The sequence below is a fragment of the Lagopus muta genome, chromosome 24, assembly GCF_023343835.1.
Source record: "Lagopus muta isolate bLagMut1 chromosome 24, bLagMut1 primary, whole genome shotgun sequence".
Classification (NCBI taxonomy): domain Eukaryota; kingdom Metazoa; phylum Chordata; class Aves; order Galliformes; family Phasianidae; genus Lagopus; species Lagopus muta.
In genome coordinates, this window is record NC_064456.1 from 4,982,506 (window position 1) to 4,994,508 (window position 12,003).

General features: G+C 44.7%; 1 protein-coding gene across 5 annotated transcripts in view; it reads right to left on the reverse strand.

The window, feature by feature from the left end:
* Positions 1–8: 8 nt before the first annotated feature.
* USP49 (ubiquitin specific peptidase 49) overlaps positions 9–12,003 on the reverse strand; it is a 31,900-nt gene continuing 19,905 nt past the window's right edge. For 4 of the 5 annotated variants that reach the window (XM_048925574.1, XM_048925573.1, XM_048925570.1 and 1 more), the window contains 3 exons: positions 11,027–11,135; positions 10,112–10,317; positions 9–8,314 (listed from right to left, as the gene is read on the reverse strand). In XM_048925574.1, the coding sequence (XP_048781531.1) occupies positions 8,124–8,314; positions 10,112–10,317; positions 11,027–11,135 (506 nt within the window). In that variant the 3' untranslated portion in view covers positions 9–8,123. The remainder of the gene's footprint in view (positions 8,315–10,111; positions 10,318–11,026; positions 11,136–12,003) is intronic. The other variant, XM_048925575.1, reaches the window with a different exon arrangement.

Consider the following 12,003-nt stretch of genomic DNA (forward strand, 5'->3'; position numbering starts at 1 on the left):
CACAGTGAAATTTTTCTTTTTTTAATAAGAAACTTCAGTTTACAAAAAGAAGGTGTAAAAAGAGTAAAGATTTACAAAAATCATAAAAACATGATTTTTATTTCACACCCGAAAGACAAACAAACAAATCCAGTCCTGGGCTGTGTGCCGGATCCTTGTTCAAAAGGAAAACAGAACCGTGGGAAGCCGTGGGTAAACTCCAACCACCAGAAGGGTGCATGGATCGTGTGCGGCTGAGATGAAGCTGGTGCACTTACTGTACAGGAATCAGGGCTCTGTGGGAAGAAGCCATTCGGTGTTGCATAGCATGTTTGCACGCCGGACTCAAACTACAACTTGCCTTTAGTGACTTCAAGTCCCGCTATGGGTGGTGAAGCTGTTCAAGGGACACTGAAAGCACGACATGAGGCTGACGTGGGAGCTGTAGCTTGAATTCAATCAGAGACAGAACGCTGCAGCTCCCAGAATACGCTGCCTGAAGAGCAGAATGACTTCCCAGCCCTGAGCATTGTGGCAGTCTGACTGCAACATGGCTTTGGATTCTTTGGGCAGTTATGCACAGGGTTTTAAATGAAAACATTCTCTTGCAGTTGTACTGCCTGTGTTTTGTGACTGAGAACTGCCCCCAAAGAGACGTGTATTCCACTACTGAAACATATTTTAAAATGCTGTTTTCGAAGCAGAAATTTTAACATCTTGTAAAGAAATGGATTATCTGTACTTCAAAAGGATGTCAAATTTTGCAGGAACAGTTTTGTGAAGGAAAAGGGGATTAATTAGAACAGTAGGTCATTTTGTAGTTAATCTTGGTTTTGATTTAGAACACACTGATCTCCTCCTGAGGCCTGGGTTCAGCAGGGGGCAGTTCACAGTTAAGTACATAAGGCTGCCATAGGTGACTTACTGGCTGCTGTCTTCACAAACAACTGAAATAAAAGCTGCTCAACCTGCAGTCAGAAGCAGCGCTTCAAGAGTGTTTGCACCGAGCTGCGAGGCAGCCAGATTGCCTGAACACATTCAGTAATTAATTGGATTCTCTCGTCGCTTGCTGCTGCCTTGAAGCGTCCTTGAAGCAGAGGCAGCCTCAGTCATGAGCACAGCATGGGACACAGCAGCTTAAGTCATTAGCGACAAAAGGAGCAGAAACTCAGAGCAGATACCAGAGGCTGTTCTGACTTAAAGCCCCCACAGAAGTGACTGGAAAAAAAAAAAAAAAAATCAGAGAAGCCACCAAACTCCAGTGTTGATCCTTACCCAGGAAAGCAGAGTAGCTTTTTACTCATTTTCGTAGTGGCTGCAAGGGGATTTCATACTGAAAGAAATGCTCGTGTTCTAACCAGCCTGCAGCAGCACCCTTCCAGCAATCTTAGAGTGGGATTAACTTCAGAAACCCTGAGGATTAGCTTTCCTTCTACCCCTGCTCAGGTCAGCAGTGGAACTTTCAGGGCACCAGCAGAAAGGGGGGCTTCCCTGGCAGCATCCCTTGCAAGCCTGTCTCAACTCAAGGGAGTTTGCCTGGGCTGCACTTTTCTTGAAGACAGTTTTAACCATCCTGACCATTGCAGCTGTTTTTACCCAAAAGAAAACTGGTTGAAGTTTTACTGGAAACAAACATACCTACTTGTTCCTTTCCTGTAAAACTCTCATTTAGGTAAATGTACAGAAGGCTGTGCCTTAAACAGCTGGTGGCTGCTTAAACAAAGCTGAAGTTGAGCACACAAGAAACAGGGCCTCTTCCAAATGGGCTGAAGGTTGCTAGTGGCATGTTTCTGTACTCAGCACGTCTGACAAACAAGCTGTACACTTGGTTTTCACATGGATATTTGGAGTTCATCTCATAGCAGTAGGCAACAGCCGTAAGGGCCAGGCTTCATAACTTCATTTAATAAATATGAGGAGAATGAAGATGAGCTAGGAAGAGTTCATGAGTCAGAGGCACAGAGCTGTGCAGAACAGACACTGCACTCCCTGTGCAAAGGAGGAGCCACATGGGTAAGCCACCTGAATTCCTCAGCTACAGATTCTGTTCAGTGCCCCACAAGCTGGCAGTGGCATTGCTCATCTGCAAAGCTCTGGTTTGTCCATGTTATCATACATTCTTTAGCCTCACGAATCCACAGACGCTGCACTGATTCACTCATACTGACTCAGTGTAACAATTATCCCCATAGCATGGATATGGTTCTCTAAGGAGAGAAGGCTACAGCCTAAGTTCTCCATACTTAGCACTGCCGTGCTGGAGGGGCGATTGTTCCTCTTTGTTCCTCTTCAAGAGGAGAAGCACTCAAAAGCCCTACATTCCAATGAAGATGTGCTCACATGGAAAGTGTAAAACAGGAGCAGACACAGAGGGAGCCCTTTTCTACCCCGCAAAGTCCTACTTTGAGGAGTCAGGGCCAGACCCAGCAGTTCAGCACGGAAAGAATCACATTCAGCACCTGCCGCCTCCACTGAAAGCACGTTACTGAGACTAAGAAGTACAAATCAAATGGCGTTCAAATCATCAGCTGCATGATCTCTTGTTTCACTTCCAGCTACACAAGCATTTACAGTGACATGGGGGGCTTTAAGTAGGCAGCTCCCTCTAAAAACTCGAGAATTTGGGGTCCCGTTCCTTAGGAATACTTAATGGAGAAGCACCATTCATTTGGCAGTATGAGATTACCAGTAGGAGAAATGTTTGCACCCAGACTGCAGCTGATGAGACTGCATTTGGGTTTTGTTAATGTCCCTGCCTGCAAAATACATGATCCTCTGACACATAAGGTCACCAAACCCAGTGCCTCCCATTTCTCCTGGAAGTAGATCGCTGCTGTGCTCAGCTTGGCTTGATTTGTCCCCTTGTTTCATTCTCCCTTTCTCCTTGCTGGCCCCCAGCCTGCACAAAATCAGTAGCACAGCACTGCTCTGTAACTGTAGTGCATCCCTCCATATCATGCATACGCTTCAGGACAATAAATAGCAGTGGTTAAAGCCAATTCTGGGCCCATTGGGCTGGTCTTGTCTTTTTTTTCCCCCTCCTCTCTCTACCCCCCACCCTCCCTTCTGGAAATGTACTTTCCAAACTGCATTAGTAGGACTATCGGATCTCTCAAAACTGTTTTGGCCCACCATGCAAATTATCATTTACACAAATGGAACCCATTCACACACAGAGAATCACAGAATTTAAAATAAAACAAGCACAACAGGAGCGGCCTAAAGGCACACCCCTTAAATCAACTAGGACAGATAATCACCAACAGGTACAGGTGACAAACACATTCTGCTTTTCATCATTCAGTCTATGCTGTGGGTTTCAAAATTCAAAAGCCTGCCGGAATGCTTCAGATTCCCATCTGCAATAAGCAGGCATCAGTATTAATGTAACGGACATGAGATACCACTAAATTGAGGTTTCATATCCAAAGCCAGGTTTGGGACAGAAGGCCCCTTCCATAGGCACAGCTCCTCTACCAAAAGCTCCCCATGGAGCTTTGATTCCTCGCTCTGCACCACACGCTCTGCCAGAGCTCAGCTTAGTGACTGACTGGAAGGGGCTGGATGACATGAGAAAATCTAAATCCAATTGGCCTCTGAACAAGCCGTTCCTTCAATTATGACATATACAGATATTTCAAACATGTAAGGATAAAATCATAGCCTCTGAGCTTGCTGGTCAACTTCTTCATACGGACATGAAATGTGAAGATGCCAGTGATGCTGAGAGTACCTACAAAACACAAATCTGCTGCTTCAGTCAGGACTTATTTCCCAGTGTTTCTGTTCCATGCAAAATGTTATTGGATACAAGGCACCAAATCTAAGGAATCACACAAAATTAGCTCACTAAATTGTGTTGGCAGGTAAAACTAATCCTGTCTATTGTATCTTCCATAAATACTTCTCATTTTGCAGTACTGTTACTTCCACTGGAGCTTATCCTGGGGTCTGGCAGCAGCCAGAAGTTTTGTTAGGATGCAATTAAGCACATTCAGGCCTGGGGATGTTACAATCAACACAAGTGTGTCTAAATTACCCCCAGGACAATATTTCAGTATCTGAAGGGGCTGTAAGAAAGAAGGGGGCAGACTCTGGCAGGGGCTGTGATAGGACAAGGGGAAATGGTCTCAAGCTAACAGTGAGGAGATTTAAGTTGGACATTAGGAAGATGGCTTTTGCCTTTTAGAAGCAAAAATAACTTCTGACAGTGAGTCCACAGGATGCACTCAGTGCTTTTACTGTTTCCAATTATATTCCTGTGCTGAAAAAGAATGGCTGGAATCCCCTAAGGAAATGGGGGTGACACAGCCACCAAGAAGAGTCTGACATCACACACTTAATGCACATTATTCTGTTTGCTGCTTCATGTTGACAGCTTCAAAGCTGTCAGAGAACTGACAGCTTTGAACAGAGAACTTCAAACCAGACCAGAGAACTGTTCTGGTTGGAAACAGCGGGGGAAAAAAGTGTCTTTTTTTTGTTGTGTTTTTTTTTTCCCCCATTGCTTTGCAGAGAAACTGTTTTTGCAGTATGCATAGTTCAACTTGGGCATGCAGGTAGTAAAGTGGTAACAAAGGCAAATTTACGCAACTAACTTGCTAGAGGCAGAATGTTAACTAAAATAAAGTATTTCCCAGTAACTACAGCCAATGTTGCAGCCTATCTGGCCACGAACACATTAAGGTTCTTCATTCTTAAAATTAACACTGGTTTACGTACAAGTTGAAGAGAAGAAGGTTGTGCTGGGAACAGCTCTGTGCCAAGAGCTGCGTACTCACAAGCTTGACAGCCTGCAAGTGTCCTGTGGTTTGCTCTGCCTTCAGACAGCAACCTGCACAGTGCCAGGAGTCTAACACTTGCTCTCAGCATCTCTCAAGGCATCTGGCTTCTTGTTACATGACTGAAACCCCAGCACAGGTGTGCCTGCATGTACAGAAACAAATTCCACTCCCAGTTCAACCAGAACAAAGGTTCTGATCCTGCAGACACTGAGCTTGGGACTCAAAAGCGTCACCTCCACACCTGAGTTAAGTTAGATCAGTTGTGTAGGTGCTTGCAGGAGTAGAGCCTACATTTGGAATGATTCTGAATACACACCTGGATTGGAGAAGGATTTCAAGCCACACCATTAAAGGAGGGACAGAGCTTGTGTTACAGGCAGCCCACGGGCAGGCATTCACTTCAGTGGGCTTCACAGTCATCACAAGCTTGATGTTTGTCTTATTAATATAAAGAGGTAACTTCCAATTTTATTTCTGGCAAACAAGACACTATAGAACAGTGTCACCACGGCAGGGACATTGAGCTATGCTTATATGAAGATGCCTACAGCAGACCAACAGAAACCAAACAGCATAAAAAATGCTATACGCTATCGCTTCCAAATAAAAGCTGAATATCTCAGAAGCCTCACAGTGCTGGAAAAAGCAAGTTTACTTTGAAGTATAATTCATTCCTTCCCTATCAGGGCAATATTTTTCTGACCGCAGTATCTCCACGTCTCAGCGCAACCAGGCTACATGGAGAGGTCACTAATGTCAAAACTGTCAACAGCAAACACGACACAACCTGCGGGGCACCAGCTGCACCCACGGCTAATGGGCTGCTCCCACCCCCCTCTGTAATCTAGTCCATTCACATGACAACCCTATTTCTACCTGAATACAAATACTAATGCAAAACACTCAGTCAAAAGATGAGCATTCGTAGCAAAGTCTTGGCTCACTACAGCAACAACCATCAATCTGCACACAGACGGCCCGCACGGTGAGGGATGCAGGATGCAATCACAGTATTTGGCAGTCACAGCAAACATGACTGCTCCATTTTCCCTTCACTTCTGAGATTAAGGAGGCAGCACCGAACACCTTTTTTCCTTTCATTTTCCCTGTGAGACAAGCAGTCTCCACAAAGCTGCACTCTGCTCTAATGAAGCCTCCAGCACAGATCTCAACACCACAAGCATTTCATTTTCATTCTTTCATGAATGTCAGCTTCTGCCTGTGCTGAAGCCAGACCAGCTTCCCCTGCACTAAGCTGGGTCATTCTGTACCTCAGTCTGGCCTATAATATTTTTATTTTTATTACTAGTAGGGAAAAAAAAAAAGCTACCTAGTAAACACGTAGATATGCAGACATTCACAGGAAATCCTTCCAGACCATGCAACATTTAGAGAAACAGAATTAAAATCTTTTAATTTGTTCCCATAAGACTGTTTCAAACTGGTTTGTCTAAAAACAAACAAACAAACAAACAAAACCTCCACAAAATAAAGCAAGCATATAAACTCAAATTATTCTTAATTGCTAAAAATCAGTTTGTGTAGGCTGAAAAAGCGGCACACTGCTCAGACGCAGAGGAAATGGGATTCTTTATGGACAGAGGAGACGTGGAGCGGCGCTGTGCTCTAACAAAAGAGGAGTTTCTTGTTTGCTCTGCTCATCTCTGCATGACTGAAGTGATTAACAGCAGCTGAAGTGCCCACAGGAAATCAAAAGTTGAAGTAGCAGCAGTGAAAAAAGAGGAATTGTGTTTGGGGGATTTTCCTCTTTGCCCACTCCAACAATAATGCACAGCTGTCAATTTGTGGCTGATGGCCAATGCCAGCCAGGATGAAAGTAGGAAGGGGAAGAAAAACAAGCTTCCAGCTCCCCTACCTGAACACTGCATCAAGTGCTTGAAGAACTGCATGCTTCAACCCATAGCTGCTTCAGGAAAGAAGAAAAAAAGAACCAACAAGAAATGCAACACATCTCTTTGCAGTCACATATTCAGATTTGATGACAATAAGAAACATGAGCAGCCAGACTCCAAACTACAAAAATTCCTGAGGTCCAACGGCAGGCTGAGGACTGACCAGAACCAGTCAATCAGAGCCCTGCGTTCTACACCATGATACTCACAGACACATTTCTGTAACTTTTCAAACTGAGGAATACGACAGTTAACTTAATTGCCTCCCTTTATGACCCAGCAGGAATAACAGCTTCACAGGTTAAACGCTGCCCACTGCACCTGCACAACCTCGCTGCCTTCAGTCATTCAGGGCCTCGTGTGACAACCAGTTTGTCAGTATTGCCACTGCAGGTGCAGTCAGCAGCACTTCGCTCTGGCTCCGACTGCTGTCACCTCCACGCTATTCCCTTGGAAAACAAACCAAACCAAAACAAAGTGCTCGTCTGCCAGTGTAAGTTGCCTCCCAGTCACTGCTTCTGCTGTCACAGCTGTGCAAGTCAGGGTTTTCACTTCTTTCTAACCCTGATCAGGAAAGTTATGCCAGCAGAAACGTGCAATGTAGGCCTTTATTTTTGCTGCCAGTGCAAACAGATGTGACTCTGATCACACAGGTACGTTCTTGTTTTATTACAAGGTGTTTGGTTTTTTTATTTGTTTTAAAAAATAAAACAAAAAACATTCTCCAGAGCAGAACTGTTTCCAGAATTACATTCCTAGCAAATTTAGCTGCCAGTTCAGTTCAGCCTAGAGAGCAGACTATCAAGTGTGCATAAAGTCCCAGTAACACTGAGAAAAAGACCTATTGAAAGAAATTGCCAGCCATTTGTTTGCCTTTATCTGAGGGCAAAGAAATCGGTACCACAGATAGCTGAGGGCTGGGCAACAGTTCTTCTTGCTGATGAATGTCAAACACTTCTTCAGCAAGAAAGGCTTTTAGGGCAGCCAGCTCCAACTATTCAACAGCCATAAAAGAAATACCCGGGTGGAAATCCTAACGACAGTTAAAGGAAGGTACTAAACCTGCTCCTTCTGGAGGTTTATCAGCACTACGACGATCTGAAGGTTTTGTGATACCAGCTGAATGCTGCTATTTCTTGGTTGTGCTCATTTCCTATATGCCTTACTCAATTCCATTTTAATATGAGACTAACGATACAAAGCATCAAACTCTTTGCTTTGAGTAATTCAACAACCTTGTTTAAAAACAAGTTTCTGACTACAGTCTTACATATCAGAACTGCACAGCTTGATACACTTCTCCAAACCTGGGCAAACAATACCACAACCTGATCCCCTTCCTGCAGCCAGCCCTTTTCCCTACAGAGAGGAAAGATGTGAACACCAATGGTTTAAAAAACAAAAACAAACAAACAAGAGACCATTAATTGAGTCATAGAGTTTCCCATCATGGGAATGTCAGTATTCTGTCTTTATCAGTATTTTTGGACAGCACCTGAGCTTGGAGTTGTTTTTCTGAGATTCTTGCTTTGTCCTGCACGGTTCTTTGAGTGTAAAAAAGAATGTAGGCCTGGGTTTTGCACACCTCCTCCACGCTGCATACATTCAGTTTGGAGTCATTGCAGTGGACCCAAAAACCTAGGAATCAAAGTCAGAAAGAAGACATTAGTGGGGAGGCATCAGAGACCCATAGCATCTTCTGAGTTGGAAGGGATCATTAAAGATCACCCAGTCCAACTCCCTTGCCATGAACAGGAACATCTGCTGCTCAGTAAGGACGCCCAGAGCCTGGTCAGGCCTAACTTCAGACGCCTCCTAGGATGGGGCATCCACCACTTCTCTGGACAGCCTGTTCCAATGCCTTGCTGCTCTTACTGTAGAAAACTACTTCCTTATGCCCAATATAAATCTCCCCTTTTTCAGTTTGAAACTATTTCCCCTTGTCCTATCACACAGACCCTGCTACAAAGCCTTCTTTCTTATTAACCCCCGCTTTAGATACCAAAGGCCACTCTCAGATCTCCCCACAGCCTTCTCTTCTCCATGCTGCACAGCCCCAGCTCTCAGCCTGTCCTTGCAGGGCAGTGTCCCATCCCTGGGATCATTTCTGTGGCCCTCCTCTGATGTGCTCCAACAGCTCCACATCCCTCCTGTGCTCAGGACTCCCCATCTGGATGCAGTGCTCCAGGTGAGGTCTCAATGCAGAGCAGAGGGGCAGGATCAACTCCCTGGCCCTGCTGGCAGCGCTGCTTTGGATGCACCCAGGATACGGTTGGCTTTCTGTGCTGTGAGGGCACAGTGCTGGCTCATGCCCAGCTGCCACCCACCAGGTCAAAGGCCTTTCTGAAGTCCAGACAGAGGGTATCAGAGGCTCTTCCCCTGTCCACTGCTGCAGTTACACCACTGTAAAAAGCGACAAGGTTGGTCAGGCAGGACCTGCCCTTGGGGAAGCCATGTTGGTTATCCCATAGCACCTCCCTTTCTTTTACGGGCCTTAGCATAGCTTCCAGGAGGATTTGCTCCACCGTCTCCTCTGGCGCTGAGGGGAGGCAGACAAGGTGCTTTTTCCCTGGGTCCTTTCTACTCTTCTTAAAAAATGAGTGCTATTCTGCCTTTTTTCCAGTCACCAGGGACCTCTGCCTGATCACCGTGACTTCGAATATCATTACGAGTGGCTTGGTGACTGCATCAGCCAGTTCCTTCAGGACTCAATCATTTCCAATTGCATTCTGGAATTGTTCATAGCAGACATCCCAGAGAAAAAGGGTTATGTAGGAGAAAAGGCACCTCTGCCTTTTCCCCTAATGAAGCTTTCCGAAGGAGTTTCTAATATGGAAAACATTTTACCACTTCTGTGCTGTTAACATGGTTGACAAATATCAAATGATAATTTAACCAATTTCACATGATGGCCCCAAAACTCAATAAGGAAAATAAGAATTCCCTGGAGAAAGCCAATTTGTACCTCTTTCTCCATCAGTTAAAAGACAGAAACAGTGCTGATTCAGCTGAAGAAAGAGACTGCTGGAAATTCACAAAAACCCTGAGGATGTCATTCATGAATAGTTCCTGTCCAGTTTCAAAACACTTTCTGTTTATCTCACCATCCCAAGGATGCTGAGAAAAGACCCAGCTGGATTAGCTTCACAGAGTTACATCCCGTGAGAAAATGAAGCATTCATGCTGTTAACAGTGAGCAATAAAAGGCATCCCAAAGCGCCGCAGAGCAAAGAGCAGCAATCTGTGCTCTTTACACACACACCATTAAAAAAAAAAAGAAAACGTGCTACCAGTAATACATGCTGGGAAACAAACTACTGAGTGTCAGGAAACTTGTTTCTAAACAACCGTGATATGAAGCTTTACAATGCACTACATCTATGGAATAAAACACAGATTTCTTGAATTTGTTTCCCTGTAATAAGGCACACGCACCTCCCTCTGTGTTGTAGCAATATGCTGTGTAGTGTCCTGAGCCAAACCCTTTACCATGATGCATCACCACAGCGGAGAGGTCATAGACAAAGGTCTCTTTGTCAAGAGAGGAGAGAGAGTCCCTGCAGCAGTAAGGTTCCATGTTTAGTACCTGGTCAAAGAGGACATGGACCCCAATCTTCTCACGGTGATTGCGTTCAGACCACCTGCAAACACAAGAGCATCATCAAAGCCTCTGAATCTTTCTTGGCAGTGGCAGAGGGCTGCAGGAATGGAAGACAGACTCAGGAGCACTGCAGCACAGTTTGAGGAGTTTTCCTTCAAGTAGGCACCACAACTTTTTCATCTGCTGTCACTTTAACATCTACTGCGGTCATCTTTGGCATAAAACTCCTTCTGTCCCTGATGCTTATTAGCTGAAGGTATGTTTTAGATTTGTAACAGCCAATTTCAAGAAAACAGAACACCTAATGTAAAGGTCAAGCACAATTATACAAATACAAAATTCTCACATCTCATAATTACCTACACTAACATTTTAGAAACTTCGTATTTTCAACTGTGTTTAAGTCTTACTTCAGTAGGTAAAGAGCTGATACAGGCAGTAAAATTCATCCCATCTTTCACTCAGCAGATCAGTTCACCTGCCTCACAGCCACTGCTTCAAGCTGTCTGCAAGACCAGACAGATTTGCTGAGCACAGTTCACAACGTGCTGCACCGCATGAAAACATGGGACAAACATCAGTTTTTAACATTAGTGTTAATCAGTGTGCATCACACAGCTGGGCTGGGTAAAACACCTATAGGCACACACTGCTCAGAAGGTAAGGGAAGCTAAGAGGCCACGCTGACCACTTCTCTCCCACAAGACAGCAGCTGTGTGCCTGGCAGCTCCCTGCACTGCCCCACTCACCTGAATCGTTTAAGGTGCAGCCGGAGGACCTGAGGTAGTCTGTAGATCATCAACTGCTTCTTAGCTTCACTCAGAACAAGAGGCTTGGGAGAAGACTTTCGTCGTTTGCCTATGGGAAAAAAAAATCACAGCAAAGATTGTTAAGGTGCCATTACTGTTATTTTTAAAGGAAAAGAGCCTGTTTTTCTTCCAGTAGCAACAGTCCACCTCACAAACACTCAAGGTGTGTCTACTTGCACTTCCATCCTATGCATGCCCCTGCAAATCAGCAACTTTCCTAGAAATAAAAGCCATGCTTGAAAATATCTAAAGCTTTTTTCTTTTTTTTTTTCCTCTTGTGATGCTGATAATCACACAATCAGATATCAAACCTTGAGCTGTTTGTGCGGACTTGTTGCTCTAAGAAGTGCACCAAAGCATTTAGGGGAAGCCAGGCCAATGGCACCCAGGGCTGCAGCAATTTCAACAGGTGAACTACCAGCATTCAAATCACAGCCCTTGACACCGTATTCTTTAAAGTACTACTTTGATCCATTTACCAGGCCATCACAAGATGGCTTTAAGATATTAATCCAAGTCAGAGGAAAAATGCTTCCAGCAAGGTTCGACTTCCAGGAGTTCTGACTGCTCACAAAGGAACAGGAACTGCTAAACAGAAACTGAAGAGGGAAGAAAGGTTTCTCTTCCCAGTGATCACTCTTAGCAGTACACCAAACATACGACTGCACCATGAGGAGGACAGGTGGCTGTCAGTGCTTCCAATAAGAAATGTACCTGCTAATTAGACTTCTGCATCTCACCGCACCAGGCTGGAACAGATGGTTGCTCCTCCTCTATCTCATCTGACAGGCAGTGCCCCCAGTAGTTTTTGGCACTCAGATGCAGGCTGTCTGCCTCTGCCTTTTTTTTTCTTTTTTTTTTTAGCTGGTTAATATTTCTGCAGCCATTTAACTCTGGTGTTCACAAAGAACCACAGG